The sequence below is a fragment of the Syngnathus typhle genome, linkage group LG9 (genome assembly GCF_033458585.1).
Source record: "Syngnathus typhle isolate RoL2023-S1 ecotype Sweden linkage group LG9, RoL_Styp_1.0, whole genome shotgun sequence".
Taxonomy (NCBI): domain Eukaryota; kingdom Metazoa; phylum Chordata; class Actinopteri; order Syngnathiformes; family Syngnathidae; genus Syngnathus; species Syngnathus typhle.
In genome coordinates, this window is record NC_083746.1 from 14,607,854 (window position 1) to 14,635,029 (window position 27,176).

The 27,176-nt window shown below is 45.2% G+C and overlaps 1 protein-coding gene across 16 annotated transcripts in view; it reads left to right on the forward strand.

Moving 5' to 3' along the window:
- rab3gap1 (RAB3 GTPase activating protein subunit 1) overlaps positions 1–27,176 on the forward strand; it is a 247,591-nt gene that overhangs the window by 109,289 nt on the left and 111,126 nt on the right. For all 16 annotated transcript variants that reach the window (XR_009715772.1, XM_061287379.1, XM_061287381.1 and 13 more), the window contains one exon: positions 5,000–5,092. Coding sequence is in view for 15 of the 16 variants with exons in the window: in XM_061287379.1 (XP_061143363.1) it covers positions 5,000–5,092 (93 nt within the window). In the remaining variant the exon portion in view is untranslated. The remainder of the gene's footprint in view (positions 1–4,999; positions 5,093–27,176) is intronic.

A 27,176-nucleotide genomic window follows, 5' to 3' on the forward strand; every position in this document is an offset into this window, starting at 1 on the left:
TTTAGACACCTGGCAGGTGGAGAGTCTGACTCAGGCCTCATCAGGTGCATATTTATTGAGAGAAACAGAGTGGGGTTGAAAGTGGGGTTGTGGGAACACAGGAGGGGGTGAAGCCGCTTCCCTGCTGATCAAAGCATAGCAGGGGGCCTTTTACGACTTTGTGTAAACAAAGCAACTTTGATTGCTTCCTCTGCAGCTAGTCAATCAGTTGAAAAGATCTTAGCGCTTTGGTCTACTACTTTTGTTAAGACAGGACAAGCTAGGTAAATTATTACAGGTTACATTCCAGCATAATCAAACGAAGATATTCTGCAAACCCTAACAATCAACTATACTAAAAATAACATGTGAAGTGGTCAACTATACTTGTAAGTAAGTGATGTGTTAATGATCAAGTAAAAATTTGTGAAAAAAACACAAGTCGCTCCTGAGTATAAATCGCCCCCCCACCCAAATTATGAAAAAAAACGCGACTTATAGTCCGAAAATTACGGTACCCCGAGTCCTACAGTTGTTCGGGTTGGCAAGGTATCCTGGTTGCTAAATACGCTGTTTTAAACTAAAAGGGTGAACTTTTTATCAATGCACTGGTGGATGGGCCAAATACATTTTCACAAAGATGAATATATGAGGCTTTAAAGCAGCATTTTCAAGGTTTTGGACCTTCATTAAGTGTTTTCATAACTTTTGTGATGAAAAATTGACTTACAACTAGTAGTTGAATGATACCTCTGTGATGGCCTGGCAGCATTTATATTTACATTTATTTTACTGGCACAAAGAAAATTGAGGGTGCCACACAAAAAAAAGACACGTGCTGATGTGCTTTACGACATGTCATTTTTCCCTTTCCTTGCAAAGACTGCACCTACGCATTGTGCAGTGACCGATGGCAGAAGCTCCGCATTATCTGATGAAACGGCTGCAACATGTTGTCAATATTGTAAAAACATAATTAATAATAATGAGGCGTGGCAAAGTTTGAGAGCGAGATTTGAACCTGTGACGAGCAGGGTTAACCCGTTTCTGCCCAAATTGTTATTGCCGCTCGTATTGCCCAAATATGCCGGGCTTTTTTGGTTATGACGTTGCGCATATGGAATATGCGACATCTATATATAGACTATGTGCTGATACGTGCACAAAAATCGGAGCATTCTGACGATTTGCAAGTGTAGCGTCATGTTCATAGCCATATTTATTTGCAACAAACATTCAACAACAAACTTTCAAACTTGCGGTACCATAAACGCAGATATAAACTGTAACTCAGCAGTGATGATGTTCAGCCTTGCGCCGCCACTTCCGGTCAGAAAACGGATCACGCGGCCAGTGCTTCTCACACATTTTATTCCGGCTGGTGGTAAGCACGGAAACACTTCACAGTGCACAGTGCCACGCGGCACTTGCAGCACGCACTGGACGGACGCGACTTGCAAGTCGGCAGTGCGCACTTTCGCCCTTGCGCCGCCACTTCCGGCCAGTGCTCCACGGTGTCGAAGCGAGAGTCATCGGCAACTGCGCACACGCGCTGTCTGCCCGATCTCCGAGCTCGAGTGGCGCCTGATGCTGCAACCAGAGTTCGGGCCACCTCGCGTCGGAACTCCAGCAGAGACATCCCGCCGTGCTCATCCAGCCGGTGCAGCACCCATGCGTTGAAGACGGCCGCGTCCAGCATCCAGGTGAATATCGGCCACTACCACTTCTTCCGGCGCATGTTGATGCGGTAGAGCTCGATGCTCTGGTCGGCGCGGTCCGTGCCGCCCATGCTGCGGTTGTACAGCTGGACAACAAATGGCTGGTCCACTGCCACCTTCTTCTCCTGCCTTGACCAGCGTGACACCTTCTGCAGAGGATGCTCAGCGGCGAGGGTGGAGGCGATGGTGACCACGGCGTTATCCTTCCACCGAGTGAGCGCAATCTTGTTTGCCGTGTCGTACACGACAGACACGGCACCACGCGGCTTCCTCTTCATAGCCTTCTGATCTGTGATTGGGCAAGAGCGCAGGATGCGGTTTTCTCGGATCGTCCCCGTGCAAGCGTAGCCCCGCCTGCGCAGCTCTGCAACTAGCGGGAGGCCGGTGAAATAGTTGTCTATGTAGATGCACAGCGGAAGTGCACGCACAGCATCGGGGAGGTTGTCCAGAAGTCGAAAGGAGCGTGCCACCGCCCTTGCCGAACTTGCGTTCCACTTCAGAGGCATCTACACTCGCCCCCTGGTAGATGTCGAAGTGGAGCAGGAAGCCGTTGGTCCCACTGTTCAGGCACCAGGCCTTCTAGCCGAACCGCACCGGCTTGTTTCGGATTGCTTGCTTGCATCCATGTCTTCCAAAGTATTCAATCATTGCCTCGTCCAGATCAAGATTGCAGTCCATTTGATACGCCTCCCCGAACCGAGCGTTGAGGATGTCCATCATCTTTTGCAACATCAAAAGGTTCAAAATTACTTTTTTTGTAAGCAGGATCTGACTCTGCATTGTAGCCCAGGGTAGAATAAAATTCAATTGGTGTCGTACAAAATAATATACACCGGGCACCCAAGCTGTTTTCTCTGGGCAAATGGCTTTCAGATTTTGATGCGATGTTTTTCTTTGTCACCTCTGATTGCCCATCCTAGTATCATTGGAGCCGACTTATATCAGCTTATAACAAGGCCTGTTACGAGCATCTCCCTAAATTTAGCTTCAATGGTTTGCTTTCAGGAATGCACTTTACTGTGGCTGAATTTTTAAGCGCGATGTTGCGGGTAATGAAGTCACCTACAGTGTATGTCCAAGGTGCAAGAGCCAGTAGATTGAGGTGGCTTGGGACAGCTATGTGTCGTTACAGGCTCATTGCTGTTAGGAAGCCGTTTAGGGCTAATGCCAACCGTACTGGCATGCTGGCTGCAGCCCGCATTTGTGTCCATGACATCTAAGGTTATTAGGTTATTCTGCTTAACTGGGGGACATGTCCCTCAAGCAGGGACACCCTCTCTAGAAGAAGGATACAGCTGGTGCACAGAGCAGTACAAACTTGATTATCCAAAGCCATACTTGCGTGTCCGGTGACCGACGGTAGAAAGGGAGCCATGGAGCCCTGTGAATTCTGAGCAGTGACGTGAAACTGGCAAAGATTGACAGTTCACAGCTTTCAAAATTGTATAGTAGACTCTAAAAAGTAAACTAAAAACAGAGGAAGCAAGTGAAGGGAACCACAAAAAAAGAAGAATGTAGAATGCAGGTCATCTCTCTGGCGTCGCTGTGACACGCCCTTATTGACAAATCGGAAGTCAGTGGTGGAAGGGGACAGGGAGCTCGCCTCTCATCTGTCGTGTGATTGAATATGTTATGTTATATATTTTTCTATTTCTTTTTCTTTTATTATTGTTTTTAATTTTCATGAGACGGATTTAACTGGCTGATGAACACTACTTTCGTGACGACAAACTTTTTATTTTTATTTTGCTCAGGCACCAGTACTACCTGCAAATGATGGTACCATGTCATTTTGGTGGCTAAATTTCATTGTTTGATATTGGTACCGCCAAGACCAATGTGACTGGTATCATTCATAACTGTTGGAACTTTTCTTTTGGCTGTACTAGATAAAAGGGTAATTAGACATCCACTGCAGTAGGTGGGAGTGGCGGTATCACTGGAAGAGTGTGCGCAAGGAGTAGTCGCTCTACAGCAGAGGTGTCCAAACCACGGCCCGCGGGCCGCCAGTTTTTATTGGCCCGCAGCAAATCCTGAAAACATAATTGAATATGGCCCGCACAAGAAGCTTGAGCTCAACTCTGTTGCACTTCCCAGTTTCAACACTAGATGGAGCCCGCCACACAAATGAAATCAAGCGAAAAAAAACTTTTACCGCGAGTCCCCGGAAATGGCTACACCTCCGCCCGGAAGAGAAGCGAACACGCAGCGTTTGACGTCCCATTAGCATCCCCCCGGAAGAGAAGCGAACACGCAGCGTTTGACGTCCCATTAGCCCCTCCCCCCCGGAAGAGAAGCGAACACGCAGCGTTTGACGTCCCATTAGCAACACCCCACTCCCCCCGAAAGAAAAGCGAACGCGCAGCGTTTGACGTCCCATAGCGCACGGAACATACGCACACACAGCACAGAGCAGTCGATAAAAAGTGCAGTGGGACACCATGGAAAAATATTGAACTGGGTTCAAGAGAGAATTGAGAGTCACACAAAAGCTAAGACAAGGAAATATGACGAAGCGTACGTAGCGCTCGGCTGCAGTGCGATTACGATGGGAGACGAGGAAAGACCGGTGTGTTTACTGTGCCTTACAATGTTGGCAGTGGACAATATGAAGCCAAATAAATTAAGGCGGCACTTATAACGTCTTTGCTCCCCAATCACGCTGATAAGATGCTTGAGGTTTTTCTGCGAAAATGGGCTGAATATTGCCAGCGATCATCCCACTTTGTGAATGCTACTTCAGTCAATCAGCAAGCACTGTTAGCATCATATAAAGCAGCGTACCAGATTGCTCAGTGCAAGAAAAAAACACACCATTGCAGAAGAGCTAATACTACCTGCAGCTGTGAATATGGTCTCTGTCATGCACAAATTGTTTTATTCATTTTTGTTTTGTAGGTTAAATTTATTTATATATTGTGCTCCTGAGTTAATGTTACTGATTACTTTGAATTGAATATTATTTATAGCTGTTATTTAATGTTATGTATATTTATTATTATTTTATTGTATCTTGTCCAGCATAAAATGGCAGTTGGTCAAGAATGTTTATAGTTTAAATAATTATAATTTATTTTTAATTTCAGGCAAAGCGATGCACATTGAATCTGTTCTGTTACAGACTAAAAACAACGTTATTAATCGTTATTCTTTATTGTAAGTTGGTCTTTCTTTTTTATATTTTGTTTTCTTTTATGTTAATAACATGGAGGGCGCGAAATTATTGAGGAGCACTGCATTAGTGGAAGAAAATGTCCCATGTTATTGTAAAGAGTTTGACCTGTTCTCATCTTGTCCTGCAGGTGACTTACTGACAGACTTTTTCAAGTTACTGGGGAGAAAGGAGACTACAGAAGAGATTCTTGGAAGAGGATCTGTTGAGGAGGAGGGCAAAGGTTTGTTATTGAGATTAATGTGACTGTTTTAACTATGCTTATCTTTTAAATTATTCCTAACACATATGCACTTGTTTACAAAATGTGTAATTGACACACTATCTTTATTGGTATCTTAGTAGTAGTAAAGTACACAAACACTTTGGTGAACGAACACACTTGTTAAAATACCAGATTTACATTTACTCAAAAATAAATTAATCTGAAAGGATGCATCCTTTCAAATTCAAAACAATTAAATCTTGGCTCCCTCAGCTGCATACTACATGAACTCTTTTACTCGGAGTAGGTTGGGAGGAATATCGTATGTCTTAAGGATCTTCATCATCATGCGTTGGTGGACCGAGATTATTCTCCTGACCGCTACAATCTGGGCTGTAGTAGTTTGTCCCTCTTGAAAGCCGTTCTGATAATTTCTGTCAGGTGAAGGTCGATTGCCTGCCAGACCCTTTAGAATCATGCGGTTCTGATACAGTGATACAGGTCAGGCTGATGCCTCGGTAGTTGTCCGGCTTTGAGAAGTCTCAGGATTTGGGCACTGGCACGATATTTGATAAAGACTATATCTTTTTTCTTTTATTTAACCTTTATTTAACTAGGAAAGTGTCATGATTCATCCCCGGTCACGTCCATGTTGTCATTGTTTTGTCCGTCTGTCTGTGTGCTCATGTCCGTGGATCATGTCAGGGTGCTTCTGTCATGTCTCGTCTCCAGTTTTGCTAGGTTGCCATGGTTTCTGTTCGCGTCGCCCCTCCCTTCCTGTGTCACCTCAATCAATGTAACCGTGTTCACCTGCCTCGTGTTTCGTGTTGTGTATTTAAGTCCTGTCTGCCCCTCACTCACTGTCGGATCATTGCTTGTCAGTTGTTGCATGTGTTGTTGTCGTCAGGTCCTATTGTTGTCTTGTCTCACGTCCTGGTCAGTCAGTCTAGTTATAGTTGTGTTAACGTCATGATGTCTTTTTGTTTAACGTCTTTTTCAGTCAGTCTTGTTTTGTGAGTGAGTTAGGTTAGTGTACTAAGTATGTATTTTGAGTACTTCCAATAAACCCTGGTCCAAGCTGCACATGGTCACCCTGCTCCATTTCCAATCCCCTCCGAAGCCTGACAGAAAGTCCCATTGAGTTTAAAAAACTCTTTTACAATGGCGTCATTACCAAGTGGCAGCAAAAATTACATTTAACATTTACACAGGTTAATAAAACTTACATAGACATTATAAAAAACAGTCTCAATTTGATAGTCATCTCAAGTGCTTTTATTTGGGACTTAACGTTGGTCAATGAAACAAGTTCAGTCAATTTCCAGTCTTTTTGAAGATGCAGAGTGAAAAAAAGCCCACTTTTTCCCAGTTCAATTCAGGCAAATGGAACAGAGAGCAACAGATTATCATTTGAGCGCAAAGAATAACAGTCGGCACTTCTCCGTGTGATCAAATTACAGATGTGGAAGGGTAAAATAACAAACAAGCAAGGCCTTATACAGTGCCTTGCGAAAGTATTCGGCCCCCTTGAACCTTTCAACATTTCGCCACATTTCAGGCTTCAAACATTAAGATATAAAATTGTATTTTTTTGTCAAGAATCAACAAGTGAAGTGGGACGAAATTTATTGGATAATTTAAACTTTTTTAACAAATAAAAAAACTGAAAAGTGGGGCGGGCAATCTTATTCGGCCCCTATACTTTCAGTGCAGCAAACTCACTCCAGAAGTTCAGTGAGGATCTTTGAATGATCCAATGTTGTCCTAAATGACTGATGATGATAAATAGAATGCACCTGTGTGTAATCAAGTCTCCGTATAAATGCACCTGCTCTTTGATAGTCTCAGGGTTCTGTTTAAAGCGCAGAGAGAACCATGAAGACAAAGGAACACACCAGGCTGGTCCGAGATACTGTTGTGGAGAAGTTTAAAGCCAGATTTGGGTACAAAAAGATTTCCTAAGCTTTAAACATCTCAAGGAGCACTGTGCAAGCAATTATATTGAAATGGAAGGAGTATCAGACCACTGCAAATCTACCAAGACCCGGCCGTCCCTCCAAACTTTAATCTCAAATAAGGAGAAGACTGATCAGAGATGCAGCCAAGAGGCCCATGATCACTCTGGATGAACTGCAGATAACTACGGCTGAGGTGGGAGAGTCTGTCCATAGGACAACAATCAGTCGTGCACTGCACAAATCTGGCCTTCATGGAAGAGTGGCAAGAAGAAAGCCATTTCTCAAAGATATCCATAAAAAGTCTTGGTTAAAGTTTGCCACAAGCCACTTGGGAGACACGCCAAACATGTGGAAGAAGGTGCTCTGGTCAGATGAAACCAAAATCGAACTTTTTGGCCACAATGCAAAACGATATGTTTGGCGTAAAAGCAACACAGCTCATCACTCTGAACACACCATCCCCACTGTCAAACATGGTGGTGGCAGCATCATGGTTTGGGCCTGCTTTTCTTCAGCAGGGACTGGGAGGATGGATAAAATTGATGGGAAGATGGATGGAGCCAAATACAGGACCATTCTGGAAAAAAACCTGTTGGAGTCTGCAAAAGACCTGAGACTGGGACGGAGATTTATCTTCCAACAGGACGATGAACCAAAATATAAAGCCAAATCTACAATGGAATGGTTCACAAATAGACGTATCCAGGTGTTAGAATGGCCAAGTCAAAGTCCAGACCTGAATCCAATCGAGAATCTGTGGAAAGAGCTGAAGACTTCTGTTCACAAACGCTCTCCATCCAACCTCACTGAGCTTGAGCTGTTTTGCAAGGAAGAATGGGCAAGAATTCCAGTCTCTCGTGTGCAAAACTGATAGAGACATACCCCAAGCGACTTGCATTTGTAATTGCAGCAAAAGGTGGCGCTACAAAGTATTAGCGCAAGGGGGGCGAATAAGATTGCACGCCCCACTTTTCAGTTTTTTATTTGTTAAAATAATTTAAATTATCCAATAAATTTCGTTCCACTTCACGATTGTGTTCCACTTGTTGTTGATTCTTGACATTTTTTTTTTATATCTTTGTTTGAAGCCTGAAATGTGGCGAAATGTTGAAAGGTTCAAGGGGGCCGAATACTTTCGCAAGGCACTGTAAATATAAGTACTAACCGCCTGGTGGACAAAAGCCATCCCACTCGATAATACACTTCACAATGATGAGTCAAGGTGCTACAGGTTTTAATAAACCTCAAAGAAGCATGATAAACAGTGTCAATCTTATGAAGATTGATCTGAAGCATTCATGAACAAGATATCTCCATAATCTGAAAAAGATTAGAACATTGAAGTGACTACATAGTTGCTTTTTCGCCTCAAATGAGAAACACTTTATTTTGAAAGAAAAAGTCCAGTTTCAGTTTGTTTTTTAACACGATTGTCAATATGGGGCTTAAAGGTGAGAAAGTCATCAAGCAAAACTCCAAGCTATTTGTACACAGGAACCACCTCTATGACATTTCTGTGGGCAGCACTTTTGGAACTTTCTTTGTGTTTGAAAACAGCATCAGTTTTGTCTTGTCAGCATTGAGGACCAACTTTAGTTGCAGAAGAGTTTTCTGGACCACATTAAAGGTTTTCTCCAGAGAATCAAGAGCTTTAGCAGGGGTTAATCCAAAACAGTAAATAATTATGTAATCAGCGTAAATATTAAATAATTGCATCAGACACGTTTTGGCCAAGTTCCTTTATGTATAAAATAAACAAAATGCGACCTAATATTAAGCCCCTTGGATGTGGACATCTAAAAATTACAAAATCAAACCATCACATTTAACACACTGAGTCCGGTCACTCAAATAGTTTGTGAACCAGGAAAAAGCATCATTGGATCAATCATACATCGGCATCACAGTCTCGAAAGACCACGATTTCTTGTGTCCGGAGGTGAGGTGTTCTTTGCACAGTGTCTGCTGTGGCTGGTGAGTCCTACCCGTGAGAGGCAGACACGGCCACAGATGTTACAGGTGTGGGCCGGATCCGGTGAAGGTGGGGGCATGGTGGCTTGCTGCTTCCTCAACTTCCTTTTCGTTTCTCGATGTTGAACCAGCGTGATTTCGTAGGTCTGCAGCCCGTTTCGGAGAGCCTGTTGCCATTTTTGGCGATCCTGGGCGACGTCTTCCCAGGTGGCTGGGTTGATGTTGAAGGATTTGAGGTCTTGTTTGCAGACATCCTTGTAGCGAAGGAGTGGGCGGCCTACTTGCCTTTTGCCTGATTTTAGCTCTGCATATAAGATGTCCTTTGGCATACGACCGTCTTCCATCCGACGGACATGGCCCAGCCAACGGAGACGCCGCTGCTTCAGCAGGGAGAGCATAGTGGGGAGCTGTGCACTCTCCAGGACTGCACTGTCTGTGATCCTGTTCCACCAGGTGATGCCCAGTATGCGTCTCAGGCGACGCAGATGGAAAGAGTTTAGCCTTCTCTCGATGTGCATAAAGAGTCCAGGGTTCGCTGCCATACAAGAGTGTACTGACGACACAGGCCCTGTACACTTGCACCTTTGTGTGGATGGTGAGCTTGTTGTTCTGCCATACTCTGGGTGTCAGTTTTCCAAAGGTAGAGGCTGCTTTCCCAATCCGGCTGCTGACCTCGGCATCGCGTGACAAATTGCAGGTGATGGTAGACCCAAGATAGATAAAGCTGCTTACAGCTTCCAGTGTGTAGTTGTTGATGGAGGGTGGGACAGTAGTCCCCTGGCCCATTGTCTTGGTTTTGTTTAGGCTGATGGTCAGGTTGAAGTCCTGACATGCTTGGCTGAACCGGTCTAGAAGAGTCTGCAAGTGTTCCTTAGTGTGTTGCCAATGCTGCATCATCAGCAAACAACATGTCCTGAATGGTGAGTGGTCTGATCTTGGTTTTTGCTCTGTCGGGTTAGGTTGAATAGTTTGCCGTCTGTCCTGGTGTGTAAGTAATATAATATCCCAAACAGAGTGGGTGCCAGCCACGCATCCCTGTTTGACACCACAGCGGATGTTAAAGGACTCAGAAGTGCACCCATCGTACTGGACAGTACCTGTCATGTCAGTGTGGAAGGACTGGAGGATGCTGAGGAGTTTTGGCGGGCAACCTATCCGTTCCACCATTTGGAAAAGGCCGCTCCTGCTCACCAGGTCAAAAGCTTTGGTAAGGTCAACGAAGGCCATGTAGAGAGGTTTATGTTGTTCTCTGCACTTCTCCTGCAGCTGTCTCAGGGTGAAGATCAATGCTCTGAACCCTGCCTGTGACTCTGCGTCGAGCTTCTCTGCGAGGACTTGGAGTCTGTTTAGTACAATTCGAGCAAAGAGCTTACCGGTAATGCTGAGTAGGGAGATGCCATGGTAGTTGTTACAGTCACTCCTGTCTCTCTTGTTTTTGTACAAGGTGACGATGTTAGCATTTCTCATGTCCTGTGGGACAGAGCCCAAGTGCCTTTTTGATGCCATCGAACATGAGTCCGATGTTGCCTGTGTCAGCAGCTGCTTGGATGTTGCTGCAGAGCTGTAGCCAATAGTCATTGGCACAACATCTAGCGGCTTGTTGGAGTTTCCCCCGAGAAGATCGGAGGATCTGTAGAGTTTTGGTGTTTGCAGTGTGCTTGTAATTTGTGAGTGCGACGCGTTTTTCTTCAAGGATTGGTGCCAATGATGTTAAATTGGCATTGAACCAGTCATTTGGCTTTCCCTGCTTTTTGCCAAAGACCGACAGGGCCGTGCTGTGTATGGCATCCCTCAAGCCATCCCAGTACCGGTGAGCGGAGCTGGACAGGGCCGTGGAGGGAGACTTCTAAGGCACAGAGGAAGGCTGTTTTGACAAAATAGGGCAAGGCTAGCCTTTCCATAAAGAGAGAAAGTTAAGCAATGTAAAGCAAAAAAAAAAAGCGTTGCAGCTTAGTCAAAACCCAAGGCTGATCTGAGGGGAAGGTGGCGGGCCGAGCAAAATAGGTCATTGGTGACTCCAACTGAATTGTATGAGATAAAGTCCCACGGTGATCTACACAACCAGTTCTTTTGCTGAGCAAAACAGACAGAGGTGGATTGGGCCTCAAATCACAAATGGCCACCAGGCCCAATAAAACTGTTTAAAAAAAAAAAAATCGTATTTAACTTGCAGAGCATCATCATGGTACAGCATGTAGTCATGAGCAGAGCAGCTTCAGCATTTAGCCCACGCTCCAGGAGTACCGTTTTTTTCCGTGTATAGTGCGCAAAATTTAACTAATTTATTGTCCTAAAATCTGGGGTGCGCATTATACATGGGTACAAAAATTTTTAATTTTTTTTATTTTTTATTTATTTTTTTTATTTTATTTTTTTAAGTCCCAATGATCGTCACACACGCAGGGAGGCAAGGGGTCCCATTTTTATCGTCTTTGGTATGGTCTTAACTAGGCTGGATGTAATTTTTTTTGTTGGCGTTGATTTCTCCGACTGCTTTGCACTTTGCCTTGTTCCTTTCTTCTCTGCTGTTCACTTCAAACACGCTCCATGCGACCGCAATGCTCTCGTATCAGACGCTTGCTCGATCACCTGCTCGTTTGCTGTCTGTCACAATGTACCCTACACAAATCCGAAACATTTGTTGCGGCTCCGAGTCACGACGAGGGGCATGTTTTGGTTTCCAAGGGTGTTTTTATTCCTCTTCAACGTCTCTCCCATACAGAGCCGCCTCTTTCCCGTGCGCGCACGGAGCGCGGTGGTGCGTTTAGGGCAGGGGTGGGCAAACTTTTTGACTCGCGGGCCGAACAAGGAGCAGATGGACGTAGGCGTTGTGTGAAGTCATATAAGCGACCTGTAAAGGTCATTGCATAAAAGATCTTGGCCTTTAGTAGGTAGTAAAGCATGGATATTCCAAACAATTTTTTTGAAAACAAATGCATTTATTCACAGCATTAAAAAAAAAATAATTCACTAAAAAACTGCTATCAGTGATTCTCATAAAATACGACACTGTTATTATGAAGAACAATCTCCATCACTTCAGTGCCTGCAGGTCAGATTAATGCAGTGCTTCTCAAATAGTGGGGCGCCCCCCTTGGGGGGCGCCGTGCTATACCTGGGGGGGCGCGTGTGACCCTGGGGAACAGGCTTTTTTTTTGCAGTACTAGAATAAAGTGTAATTGCGCATCTTCCCAGCAGGGAGCAGTGGCGCTCTCATTGTTACTTCTGTGACGTTTGCGACAGTGCAACATTTTACGACTTACAAGACAAGTTAGGATAGTCACGGTGGGGAGGGGGGGCGCGAATAGTTTTCTTCTTGCTAGGGGGGGGCGTAACAGAAAATAATTGAGAAGCACTGGATTAATGAAAGATGTTTATCTTATGAGATCACATCAAACGGCAAACATTCTGACCAAATATATCATCTTGAAGAATCGGTGAAAGCATACATCCAAATAAAGTAATCAAAACAGCAACACGGTGAGGGGTATCTGAAAATCAGAGCAGAGTTTTAACTCGCAAACACCTGGTAACAGAGGTGAGGAAACGGGAAACACCTCCTTAAAGTAAGCCTTAAGAACTTTACAGGTTAAGATTAGTCGCAAATAGGTGGTGCATCAATGTCCTTGAGCATCCAGCATTGTTTGAAAATGAGAATGGTCGCTAGTTTCAATCCCTGCTATGTGTACAAATCATATTCAAAATGCATTTTTTTACAATAAACTTGAGAGCCTCCCGTTCATTTTCAGTGGGAACAGTGTTGTTGGTCTCCCTTTTTTGCTAGTGCGTCATAGTCTGGAGTAAAATTTGTTGTGGCAATTCTTAGGCGAGATCCGAGGTGTTGGTCCGTTTACCTTGATCTGTGACGGGTTGATGTTGATGTGGCTGAACGTCACGTCGCGTACGTCGAGCCAAATTGTCCACTCTTTTTTAACATTCGGCACTCACTTCTTTTTTTCGGGCCACTCATTTTAATGGAAGGATTCCAGGGGAAGGTTTGTGGGTGGCTTTAGCGCAAAACTGCATCTGAAAGCTCAGCGCGCGAATTATAAGAATGCTGTCGTCAAAACCCACACTCTAAATTCGGGACTGATACGAATAGAGCGAGAGTGCGCCAAGTCCGTACTACGGAGTACGTACACGCACTTGTGAGTGTGCACCGAGCTTTCTGACACGGCTTCCGGTAGTAAATGCGCAGGCGAGCGCTTCGCCATCTACTGGGAAAACGCAGTCATTGCAGGCAAAATGACCAAAAAAAAAAACGTTTAATACAATTTGTTCAGGGTTGGCGGGCCGGATTAAACGGTCCCGTGGGCCGGATGTGGCCCGCGGGCCGTAGTTTGCCCACCCCTGGTTTAGGGGCAGTCGGAGAAATCAACGCCAACAAAAAAATGACATCCAGCCTAGTTAAGACCATACCAAAGACTATAAAAATTGGACCCATTGCCTCCCTGCGTGTGTGACGATCATTGGGACTTACAAAAATAAATAAATAAATAATAAAAAAAAATTAAAATTCATAAAAATTGGGTGCGTATTATACATGGGTACAGGCTTTTTTCCAGCATCAGCATGCCATTTTTAGGGTGCGTATTATACATGGGGGCGCACTATACACGAAAAAAAACGGTATTCAGGATTCAAGATTCAAGAGTTTTTATTCGCAATGTTTGAGCGTGCCAAACAAGGAATTTGACTTCGGTGAATCACAGCCTCTGTTCAACATTTAGGTGACTAACAACACTCAAGATATTTGAAAAATAACAAACACCGTTTTTTTCCGTGTATAATGTATAATAAAAATGGCATGTTGATGCTGGAAAAAAGCGTTGATTTCTCCGACTCCCCGTAAAGGCACCACCGCGATCAGTTGCGGACATGTGAAAAAGGCGTGCAGACGTGAAAAAGGTGGCTCTGTATGGGAGAGACGTTGAAGAGGAATAAAAACAACATCAAACGATGTGTCGTGAATTATGAATTTTACTGACTAAGTGTGTTGAGAGCTTAAGATCAGGGGATGCTTTGAGAATAATTGTCAATTTCTGTCTATGTGAAGCCCTTTGAGACTGCTTGTGATTTAGGGCTATACAAATAAACTTGACTTGACTTGTTGGGCAGGATGGCTGAATGCGATGCGCGATTGACAACAAAGAAGAAGAAAGGTGATTTTATTTCGAGGGAGATTTGTCATGTCTCGTCCCCAGTTTTGCTATGTGTCTAGGTTGCCATAGTTTCTGTTCGCGTCGCCCCTCCCTTCCTGTGTCACCTCAATCAATGTAACGTGTTTTGTATTTAAGTCCTGTCTGCCCCTCGCTCACCGTCGGATGAATTCATGATGTCTGTTTGGTTTCTGTTCCTGTCTTTGGTAATGTCACCCTGTCTTTTTGTTCCACTTCTTTGTCGGTCAGTCCTGTTGTTGGTTTTGTTGTACCATGATTTTCTTAAAAAAAAAAATAATAATAATAATTTAAAAAATAAAAAATTTAATTTTTTTTTTTACCCATGTATAATGCGCACCCCAGATTTTAGGACAATAAATTTGTTAAATTTCGCGCATTATACAAGGAAAAAAACGGTATTCTCAAACATCCCCTGATCTTAAACTCCCAAAAGGGCAAGGAAAAACTCAAAACTCCAGCTAGAGGAAATGAGAAACCTTGAGAAGAGACCACAGATGGGAAGGTCCCTCTTCCAGGAAGACCAGGCTGCAATGGATGCAGAGAGGACACATAGTACAAACAGTGTAGACAATTCAAAAAAGGTATGGAGAGCAGGATGTTATTGCACAGTAATGACTCTGAGACTCTAAGAGTGGTGTGAGTTCATCAGAGCAACAGCCTGGGGGAAGAAGCTGTCTCTGCTGGTTTTGGCGCACCGAGCTCTATGACGCCGTCCGGAGGGGAGTAGTTCAAACAGACTGCAACCTGGGTGAGAAGGGTCTGTAGAGATGTTCCTTGCACGGTTCCTGGTCCTGGACAGGTACAAGTCTTGGATAGATGGGAGGTTGATTCCAATTATCTTTTCTGCAGTCCTTATTGTCCGTTGCAGTCTGTGCTTGTCTTGTTTGGAGGCCGATGGAGGTGCAGAGGACAGACTGGATCAAAGTCAAAGTCTGCTTTATTGTCAATCTCTTCACATGCCAAGACACACAAAGAAATCGAAATTACTATCCCACGGTGACAAGACATAGTACACAATATACATACAAGTAAACAACACAAACAAATAAAAACAAGAAGGCACAAACAGTGAATAAATAAGAGTAATGAATAAATAACAAATAAACAAATAACATAACAAATAAGAGGAGCAAAAATGGAGCAAGTGTGCATACAGCATACAGTCAGAATCACACGCAAAAGTACAGGACGCTACGCAGAAGGGCGGAGAGAGTTCAGGATCCTAATAGCTTGGAGTATGAAGCTGTTGGTAAGTCTGGTGGTGCAGGAGCACAGGCTCCTGTACCTCTTCCCAGAGGGCAGAAGATCAAACAAAGAGTGAGCGGGGTGACTCATTTTAAACACCTGCAAGTGGAGAGTCCATTCATAGCTGTGCTTACAGCGATGGTCGAATGGAGGTCTGACTCAGGCCTCATCAGGTGCATATTTATTGAGAGAAACAGAGTGGGGTTGAAAGTGGGGGTGTGGGAACACAGGATGGGGTGAAGCCGCTTCCCTGCTGATCAAAGCATAGCAGGGGGCCTTTTACGACGTTCTGTAAACAAAGCAACTTTGATTGCTTCCTCTGCAGCTAGTCAATCAGTTAAAAATATCTTAACACTTCGGTCGACTACTTTTGTTAAGACAGGACAAGCTAGTTAAATTATTACAGGTTACATTCCAACATAATCATACGATGAAGATATTCTGTAAACCCTAACATATCCTTCCTGTTTTATCATATGATTATGTCAACCCTGATCAGTCAAACATAAGTAAGAAAATACAATGACAGCAATAGCTTCCAGTGTAGATGAGGTTTTTCCTCAATACTCCAGTCCAAATTTTGTGTGAGTTAAAAACCTGCGGCTAGATATTATTTTGCAGGAAAAGTCTCAAACGGTCCCTCTGCCTTAGGCGACCAGAATGTTATCAGTAACAGTTCGAGATAAAAATTGCTCGTGATTGTTCAGCCGTTGGGGGCTTGGCACGCCCACTGGTAGAGGGTGAGCACGATTCTCACCCCCTTCGCAGCTCTGCTCCGTCCGGGGAGAACTTGGAAATATCTGCTGCGTGGTCGTTGTCTTCAGTGGCTCAGGGTGGACTACCTGGCCACCAAGGGGGAAGAGGATTATTCTGCCTCTGTATGAACTGGGGCGGGGATTGTCAATGGCCGATCTGGTTCCTTGCAGGAACCCTTCACTGGGGCGCACTGGGACAGATGTTACCACGAATCTCCTTTGCCGGCCAGCCGGACGGCATGTGAGATGCGCTCCACCAATTTATAGGGTCCAATCGACGCAGGCTCGGTCCCCCTCCTTCTTGGGACCTTCAGCCAGAATGTTGGGGTGATCTGGACCTCGGTCTTTGCTTCCGTATCCGCAGTAGTTTGCTGAGCAAATCCCGATCTGGATCCGCCACCGAAAGAACAGCAGCACGTCCGGAAAACAGCAAAAAACAGCACCTTTTCTGCAACCTTTGCATTAGTCATTTGAGATGTTTCTTCTGCTCCTCTCATCACTGTTTTGGTTGCCCTGGTTACAGAGGTGTTGCTACACCAAAGAGAGGGAAGATTGTGTCTGTAGCAACGTTGATTAGCTAAGGAATGTAGTGTGGTGTGAATTAGCACTTCATTGTCGGCCCGTGACCCCCACAGAATCTGTCCTCCTTCCTCAACCAGCTGTTCTTCTCTCATGGTTGGCTGACCCGTCCTCGAGTGTGATCAGATAACTTGAATTGCCGCTTTCCTGAGGAACAATGCAACTAAACCTTGGCTAGACTTGATCTACTTAGTAAATTAACACACAATAACAATAAGTAACTTGTCCTAAACACTAAAACAAATGTTAAGTAAATGTAAGGTAACTGGTATGCAGTTCCTTAAACAAACATTGAGTAAATATAGGATAACTTGTACGCAACTACTTCAAACTGTGTTTAACACTTAACAAAGAAAAACAGTTCTGATCAACAACAATCTATGAACCAAACCTACAGTTAACTAAAAGGAATGGAGTTTCTTTCAACCAAATAAGAACATTTCGCCTATGCAAATAAGCTCTGCTCATTGTTAGTGAAGGCCTCTTACAGGAACAAAAACACGCAGATAACATAAGGACAGGAAGGATACATATGGCTGACAGGGATCAAAAGACATCCCTGTCACTAAAGAGGAAGAACGTAGATAAAAGGAAAGCCATAAACTCGTAAAGACAAGGCCTACAAGTCTGGCAGGCCAAGGCTTCACTTAAATTATTCCAACATTTCCCTCCTGTTTATCACACATCTGCTCAATTTTTACATTACCAAAAACAACCACTTCTCTTGATTTTCAGTTGTCGGATCACAAGTATGCGCACAAATATTTCCACCGAAAAGGATAAATGTTGCGACATCATCATTCGGAAGCACACAGATCTGGGAAAAAGTTTGTAGACTCAAGTGCAAAAACTGCATCATCATCGTTATCATCAACATGCTGGCGTTCAGATATTAGGCATACCCGGGCCATCTCGTCTTCCATGGGCGAGATTGCTGTAGTGATAAGACAATCAAACAGAGCACGGAGACATGGAATACAACAACATCCACACAAGGAAAGTATAGCAGTAAATACAGCAACTGATATTATAACTGAGGACACAAGGGCTTTATACTTCCCAAAAGCAGTCATCCACTTGTTGTGCTCTTTCATCCTCGTGTTCAGGGATTGCAAGGTTGTAATCATCTTCGTCAGGCTCCCATCAGGGCCGGTGTCATTCTGGATGAAGGTGCAGCATTGTTCCCTGAACATTGCGCAGACCCTTCCTTTCCCAGACAACAACATAAGAGCATTGCGGTTTTGGATTGACATTAGGGAAGGCGTGGCTAGCTGTTCGTGCACTGCCTCAAGTCCCGCTCGTGTCAGTTTGCCCAATTTCTGCATGTTGCAATGGATGTAATTTATCCTGTCAACGTTCTTGTTCATCGTACACCAGCAGCAAATGGAGGACTCCCATCCCGCTGCAATTTGGTTAATTAATTCTTATTAATCAGGAATTGCTCTGGGGACTCTCATTGCATCAATTTCAGTCAGATCATCGTCACCTCTCAAATTTAAAGACATTATGTTTTTGTTTTTTACAGCTTTTTCCCAGATCTTGGCATGTCGGTACATATACAATTTTGGTTGACTACATTCTCTAAAAGCAATGTGTTTTTTTTTCCCCCAACGAATATTATATAGAACACTCTGTCGCACATTTCACAATCAGTAGACGTGACCGACTTCACACAATCTTTTATCAATGGCAACGGTACAACATAAAGAATTGGTCTTGAACCCATACACATGACATTCATTTTTTTTTATTTTTTTTTTTAACTCTCTTTGCAGCTTGGTTTGCCATTAGCAATCAATTGTTTCTTTTACTAAAACAAACTATCCACATTCATTTTAGAGATATTGATTCCATTCTTTAACATCTACAGCAGTTGTTGACAAAATATTATTTCTTTACATAACGTTTTTGCCACTGTTAAGGCATTCGGTGTTTATTTTGAAGCCAATTCAATCCATTTTTAGACTGCATCTATTATGACCAGGCATTATAACCCTGTGGATTGTTTTTAGCACATGTTAAACAAGCCCTACAAAAAGATTTTTATAAACGTTTTGAATATGAATCAAATTCATATGTTGTATAAAGCTGACTGAACTGCCCTTCCATCCCCCCTGTTGAGCCAGGTGTCAACGCCACGTGACAACACCACATACAGCTGCCGATTTGTATCGTTTCTTTTCCTTTCTCAATGTGACAACCCAATCCACCAATCGAAGAAAAAAAAAAGAATCAACAAAATAACTGCCGGTAAAGTAATATAATAGTTACTGTTGTAGTTTCTTAACTTTAACTAACTCAATCGCTCTCTTATTCTCAAATTTTAAATTTAGCTTTGAAATGTCGTTATTTCATAATCGTTCATCATCCAATTCCAGAAAGCAAGTTCCTTCCATCTCTGAAATTTTGTTTCATCAAAGCTAGGCATTAAAGGAGCGTGGACCAGTTTCTGCCCATAAACAAATCTCTCTCCTTCTTTTTTTTAATTTTTAATTTTTTTAATTTTCTTCCTATCTTTACAAAATCGTTTTTGTTTTGCGGTGCAAATCAGACTACAGACTAATAAATTCTTTAGTGCGCCTATATTAGCCAATTTCATCCTTTTAACACATAACACAACACACAGACAACACAAAAACAGCAGAGACACAGCTCACAAACAACACCAACAAACAACGCTGCGCAAACGTCATCCTCTATTTTGACGTTTTGGTTATACTTTTTCTTTCTTTTTTTTTCTTTTTTTTCTTTCCTCAGTGCCTTTTATCCTTCGTGCAACTATTGTCACACCTTCCCTAGGCATCACCCTGCTTCAATATCACTTGCTACCACGCCCTCAGCACACCCCTGGAGTGGGTACGACCGCGCACAGCCACAGCAAGGGAAGCAAGAGGGGGGGGGGGCCCGGCATTTTCATACTGATTTATCCCAGCCTGGCCAGTACTGGGACAATCAATGCCATCGTCCCCCACCCGCGCCAACCCAGCAAATAGCTACCCGCAGAGTCCAGAGCCCCACACCTACATCAGTCTCCCCCACAATCAAATTACAATATCAATCACCACAGGAGCCGGCTCCTACAGTCTTTTCACACCACAATACCACACTCCCCCCTCCACATTCCAGTCTCAGTGGAGACAATGGAAGGCAGGAAGGCACAGGTGAGACACTGAAGGATCAAGCTCCTGCAGTCCTCCCACAAACGAATTACAACAAACAACAAAAGCCCAAATCACTTATGTCTGTTTGGGAGGATCACAACGGCCAAATTTTACAAATAACAAACTACAAGACGCAGGTCTTGGAACCACATTGACGACCGCCAAACGCAAATGCCGGGTCAAGGACTGTCCTTCGTCTTGTTTGTATTATTATTTTTTCCTTCCTAGCATCTAACTTACTCAAAATCATTCTTCCTTCAAAGTCGCTCAACTACTTGTCCATAGCAGTCTCCAACAACTTCAACCATTCAACCTGTATTTTCCCTTCAGTCGGGCATTCAGTCATCAATGCTCATTTGCATCTCACACACAGTCTCCAAAAAGGAGTCTTTCTATCACATTGGTCCCAATTCATCCAAGCTCTCCACACAACATTCATATACCATTTCCAACTCAAGGTTCCTGATAGAGGAAAAAAGGGGGGGGGGGCTTGACATTTGAAAATTTGGCTTTTCCTCTGCCTCTTCTTCCACCCTTTGATTGGGTATTGTTTTACACGACGACACACTCTTGCCAAGTGTCCCCGTTTCCCACAGTTCCAACAGTCCAAATTTGATGTGGAGTTTGAATTGAATGGCGGCCTGTGGCCTCTTTGGTCTCTAACTCTTCCTCTGCCCCTTTGGGAACTTCGGAAGAAGACCGTTGTATCTTCATCTAGATCATTACCATCATCTAGATGAAATACATCAGAACATTTGCTTTTCTCAATCGGCGCAACACAAGCAGCGTCTGCTTCCACCAAGTGTTTTCTCACCCAGTTGCTTAAGTGAAACAGTGAGGAGTGCGTTTCTAAGAAGTTTCTGATAAGCACTCTCACCTGCATTATCGAATGGGATGCCACTGTGCACCCAGAATTATTTTCCAAATCTTAACTGATTGGTGGTCATCTTTCCATTGTTTGTCTCTTGAATTTGTTCTCTTCTCTCTTGTGAAGCTTTCAACCACAGTCTAGCACAATTCAACTCCCTCTCTTTCATTTTATTTTTCTGTCCCTTTGTCGTCCTATCTACACTCTCCTCCAAAACATCAACCACTATCTTCCACACTTCAACTTTCAACATCCCTTCTACTCCATACTTTTTCTTCCACTTCGGCATGTATTGCATACAATTTAGACATTTACTCGCCAGGAACTTCTCACCTTCTTCAAGAACTAGAGATTCACCGTTCTTATTTCCCATCTTAATTTGGTATTTTAGGTTTATACAATTTTTACATTTTGTCTTTCTTTGAGGATCCTCAATGCAGGTTTAAATTGACCTTTCAACAATTACTAGCCTGTATTATTGCCGTGGATCAATGCTAGAACTGCTATGTAGTCAATTTATCCTACCAGTCACTCTCTCAACCACACAAATTTCTTATCCCTGCCTACGCGAAGTCCTCTTTTAAAAATAAAAGAGCTGCTTCATCCGGATGGGGGACTCTACAACACCCCTTCCTTCCCTGGGAACTGAAGACAACCGTCCAGTTACCCAGCCCTGCCAACACGAAGTTGTCCCCTTAGAACAGTGGTTGTCAAATGAGGGTACACGGAGGTACGTGAGATTCTACAAAAATATAAACACAAATCCACAAGACTTCTTATCTTCTGTCTTGCCTATTTTTATTCCTGTGCACTTTTACTTTTACGCGTTTCACAACCACACAATTTGTAACTTACCTGACCCCTGGTCCGTTGCACTGCCGGATCCCGTCAATCCACCTCTGGCAGACGAAGGCAGACCTGAGATGCTGGCCCAGCGAAGAAATTCTCTTCCAGGACCAGGTCCCCCTAAAAGACGCTGGCTTGTCGACAATGCAGCACATCCTCCTCCGTCAGCCAGATGGCGGGTATGAGGGTCCCGGGTTTTGGCACGTGCTCACTCTAACTTATTTTGCAAGAACCACACAGGAGTCAAGCAAGTCATTTTAAACACCTGCAAGTGGAGAGTCCATTCATAGCTGTGCTTACAGCGATGGTCGAATGGAGGTCTGACTCAGGCCTCATCGGGTGCATATTTATTGAGAGAAACCGAGTGGGGTTGAAAGTGGGGGTGTGGGAACACAGGACGGGGTGAAGCCGCTTCCCTGCTGATCAAAGCATAGCAGGGGGCCTTTTACGACGTTTTGTAAACAAAGCAACTTTGATTGCTTCCTCTGCAGCTAGTCAATCAGTTAAAAATACCTTAGCACTTTGGTCTACTACTTTTGTTAAGACAGGACAAGCTAGTTAAATTATTACAGGTTACATTCCAACATAATCATACAATGAAGATATTCTGCAAACCCTAACATATCCCTCCTGTTTTATCATCGCGTGGAGGGCAGAGCAGATGGTCTATGGTGGGGGGGGAGAATGGATCTGATGTGCTCCATGACAAGCCGCTCAAAGCACTTCATGATGATGGCCGTCAGTGCCACGCGGCGGTAGTCATTGGATGATGGCAGTGTAGAAGGTCTTCAGAATCTCTCGCGGCAGGTTGAACTTCTTGAGCTGTCGTAGCCGATCCATTTCAGGTCTCGAGAGATTGTGGTTCCCAGGAACTTGAAGATGTCTGTGGAGAGAATAGTATTACTGCGGATAGTGAGGGGTAAAAGTGGTGAAGGGTTTCGCCTGAAGTCCACTGTCATCACGGTCTTGAGCGGGTTCATCTCCAGGTGGTTTTGGCTGCACCAGTGGACCAGCCGCTCCACCTCCTGTCTGTACGCAGTCTCATCACCGTCCTGGATCAGTCCGATGAAAGTGGTGTCGTCTGCATACTTCATGAGCTTCACAGGAGAGTCACCTGAAGAAAAATCGTTGGTGTAGAGAGAGAAGAGTAGTGGGGAGAGGACGCACCCCTGAGGGGCTCCAGTATTGGTGGTCCGGGTGTCAGATGTGATGCCAACCAGCCTCACACGCTGTCTCCTGTTGGTCAGGAAGCTGGTGATCCACTGACAGGTGGAGGCGGGGACCGCAAGCTGGATGAGCTTCTGTTGGAGGATGTCAGGGGCGATGGTGTTGAACGCCGAGCTGAAGTCCACAAACAGAATCCTGACGTACGTTCCTGGGGTGTCCAGGTGATGCAGGATGTAGTGCAGTCCCATGTTTACCGCATCATCCACCGACCTCTTTGCCCGGTAGGCAAACTAGAGGGGGTCAAGCAAGGGGCCCGTGACATCCTTCAGGTGGTTCAGCACTAACCTCTCGAAAGATTTCATGACCACAGATGTCAGTGCGACAGGTCGATAGTCATTCAAACCTGTGATGGCGGGCTTCTTGGCCACTGGAATGATGGTGGAGCTCTTGAAGCACGAGGGCACCTCACACAGCTCCAGAGAACGGTTGAAGATCCGTGCAAAGGTGAGCGCCAGCTGTTCAGCGAAGACTTTCAAGCAGGAAGGTGACACGCCAACTGGGCCCGGTGCCTTCCTGGTCTTTTGTCTTCGGAAATTCTGGCGGACTCCCTCCTCGCGGATCTGGAGTGCGGGCGCGGCCTCTGCAAGAGAGAGAGTGGGTGACAGCAATGATAGAGGTGTGGACAGAGCAGCTGTGGGGAGAGGTGAGTATTAACATTGTGCTGCAGGATGTCCCGTTGTGTGGGAGGACAGATCAAACCTGCAGTAGAACCTGTTTAGCTGGTTAGCAAGCCTTGGGCTCTCCACAGGACGGGGGGTTCGTTTCTTGTAGCCCGTGATGCTCTGCAGACCTTTCCACACTGTTGAGGGATCAGGATTTGCAGAGAGGTGTCTCTTTAGGTTCTCCCCGTAACACCTCCTGGCTTTCCTGACCTCTCGGTTCAGTGTGTTTCTGGTCTGCCTGAACAGGTCGCGGTCGCCGCTCCTATAGGCCTCCTCCTTGACTTTGCGCAGCCTCCTGAGGTTCGGTGTAAACCAAGGTTCGTCGTTGTTGTACGTGCAGAAGGTCTTAGTCTGCACACACAGATCCTCACAAAAACTGATGTATGATGTGACAGTGTCAGTGAGTTCATGCAAGTGTGATGTTGCAGCTTCGTTCACTCCCCAGTCGGTGCAGTCAAAGCAGGCTTGGAGGTCCTGCCTTGACTCCGCTGTCCACTTCCTCACAGTCCTCACCACAGGCTTAGAAGTTTTTAGTTTCTGCCTGTAGGCCGGGATCAGATGAACTAGACAGTGGTCCGAGAGTCCTAAAGCTGCACGAGCCGCAGAGTGGTATGCATCCTTGATCACGGTGTAGCAGTGGTCCAGAGTCTGTGCCCCTCTCGTGGGACACGTTACGTGCTGTCTGTATCTGGGGAGTTCGTGTGCGAGGTTCGCCCTGTTAAGATCACCCAGAACAATGATTAGTGAGTTTGGTAGAAGTTTCTCCATGTCTGTTACCTGGTCAGACAGCATCTGCGTGGGTTCACTCGCACGTGCGTGTGGTGGGATGTAAACAGCCGCCATGACGATCGAGGAGAACTCCCGGGGTGAATAGAACGGCCGGTAGTTCATGAAAAGTGTTTCTAGGAGAGGGCTGCAAAACTCTTTCAACACCGTGATATCAGTACACCAACGTTCCTTAATGTAAAAACAGAGACCACCTCCCTTTGTTTTTCCGGAGAGCTCCGCGCTGCGATCTGCTCGCGTTAGCCTGAACCTGGCTAGCTCCACAGCGTGGTGGGGGGTTCGTTCGCTAAGCCACGTTTCCATAAAGCTCAGCGCGGCGGATCTGCTGAAGTCCATGTTTCTTGAAGTGAGGAGCAGCAGTTCATCCATCTTGTTCGCCAGGGAGCGGACATTTGCCAGATGAATTGATGGTAGGGCAGAACGGAACCCTCTCTGCCTCACCCTTACGAGTGCTCCGGCTCATTTTTCGTGCCGCCGTCGTCGCGCTAGCTTGTACAGCACCGCCGCTCCGGCTAGAATCTCCAACAAAAAGTCTGAATCGGAGAGAACAGGAGAGAACATACCAGAAAAAGTCTGTCCGATGTTTAACAGCGCTTCTCTGGTAAAAGTGATCCGGGATGGACAGCAGAGGACAGAGAAAACACAAAATAAGACAAATAAACAGAGAGCGACTCACCGTGGCTGCCATCCGCGGCGCCATCATATGACGTTTTATGTGTGAAGACTGCTGATATGAGATTCTAATTAAAATAGTTCAAATTAAATAATGAATTAGCCACACGAGACCAGCGTTCCCCAACCTTTTTTGTGACTGTTAAGTGCCGGACAAATTTTACCGGGGCGGGGGGAGATGAACCTTACTGCACGTCACTGTAAGTTTGCGGCAAGCCACCTGGGAGACACCAAACATGTGGAAGAAGGTGCTCTGGTCAGATGAAACAAAAATCGAACTTTTTGGCCACAATGCAAAACGATATGTTTGGCGTAAAAGCAACACAGCTCATCACCCTGAACACACCATCCCCACTATCAAACATGGTGGTGGCAGCATCAGGGTTTGGGCCTGCTTTTCTTCAGCAGGGACAGGCAAGATGGCTAAAATTGATGGAAAGATGGATGGAGCCAAATACAGGACCATTCTGGAAGAAAACCTGTTGGAGTCTGCAAAAGACCTGAGACTGGGACGGAGATTTATCTTCCAACAGGACAATGATCCAAAACATAAAGCCAAATCTACAATGGAATGGTTCACAAATAGACGTATCCAGGTGTTAGAATGGCCAGACCTGAATCCAATCAAGAATCTGTGGAAAGAGCTGAAGACTGCTGTTCACAAACACTCTCCATCCAACCTCACTGAGCTCGAGCTGTTTTGCAAGGAAAAATGGGCAAGAATTCCAGTCTCTCGATGTGCAAAACTGATAGAGACATACCCCAAGCGACTTGCAGCTGTAATTGCAGCAAAAGGTGGCGCTCCAAAGTATTAGCGCAAGGGGGCTGAATAATATTGCACGCCCCACAGTGGTAGACAGTGGTCCGAGAGTCCTAAAGCTGCACGAGCCGCAGCGTGGTATCCATCCTTGAGCACGGTGTAGCAGTGGTCCAGAGTGTGCCCCTCTGGTGGGACATGTTACGTGCGGTCTGTATCTGGGGAGTTCGTGCGCGAGGTTCGCCCTGTTAAGATCACCCAGAACAATGATTAGTGAATTTGGTAGAAGTTGTGCTCCGGCTAGAATCTCCAACAAACGGTCTGAATCGAAGAGAACAGGAGAGAAGATACCAGAAGAAGACTGTCCGATGTTTAACAGCGCTTCTCTGGTAAAAGTGATCCGGGATGGACAGCAGAGGACACAGAAAACACACAAAATAAGACAAAAAAACAGAGAGCGACTCACCGTGGCTGCCATCCGCGGCGGCATCATATGACGTATAACACGTCCAGCTGGCCGAGACCTGTTAGCGCAGGCTCAGAATGTAGCAAGGTGAGACCTGTTAGCTCAGGCTCCAGGAGGATGTTGCAGGCTGAGGCTTGACCCAGGTGTCCGTAAGATGTAGCAGGCCAAGACCTGTTAGCCCAGGCTCCAGGAGGATGTAGAAGGCTGTGGCCTGTTAGCCCAGGCTCCAGGAGGATGTAGAAGGCTGTGGCCTGTTAGCCCAGCTCCAGGATGGTGAAAAAAGCTGAGACCCGTTAGCCCAGCTCCAGGAGGATGTTGAGGGCTGAGACCTGTTAGCGTAGCTCCAGCAGAATGTAAAGGGCTAAGGCCTCCTGGTTCCAGGAGGATGCAGCAGGCTAAGGCTTGTAAGCCCAGGGTGCAGGAGGATGTAGCAGGTTGAGGCCTGTTAGCCCAGGGCCCAGGAGGATGTAGCAGGCTGAGGCCTGATAACTCAAGCTCCATAGGATGAAAAAGGCTGAGGCCCATCAGTCCAGGCTCCAGAATGATGTAGTAGGCACTAGCCTGTTAGCCCAGGTGCCAGAAGAAAGTAACAGGCTCAGGTCTGTTAACCGAAGCTCCAGGTAGCTGGCTCTGGCTAACCAGCGCAGAAGAATGTAGTTGTAGTTGAATAGAGGTCCATCAATTTCTAAAAGTGTATAAAAGATTACTGTAAAGAAAACTAACTGCAAGTTCAGAAGAGATAAAAAAAAAAGGCTATAATATTCATTTAAACCATCTTTTCCCAGGGAGACACTGAGCAGACTCAAGACATGCTGCCATCTTGGAACAAAAATATATCAGGCAGCCGATTGTGCAGCAGAGCAAGGTTGCAGAACTCTAGAATGATGTCGCGATCACAGTTCTTCGGGACATTTGCGGGTATGCTATCTGGACCAACGCTTTGCCCTGGCTAGCTCTCAGAGTGTCAAG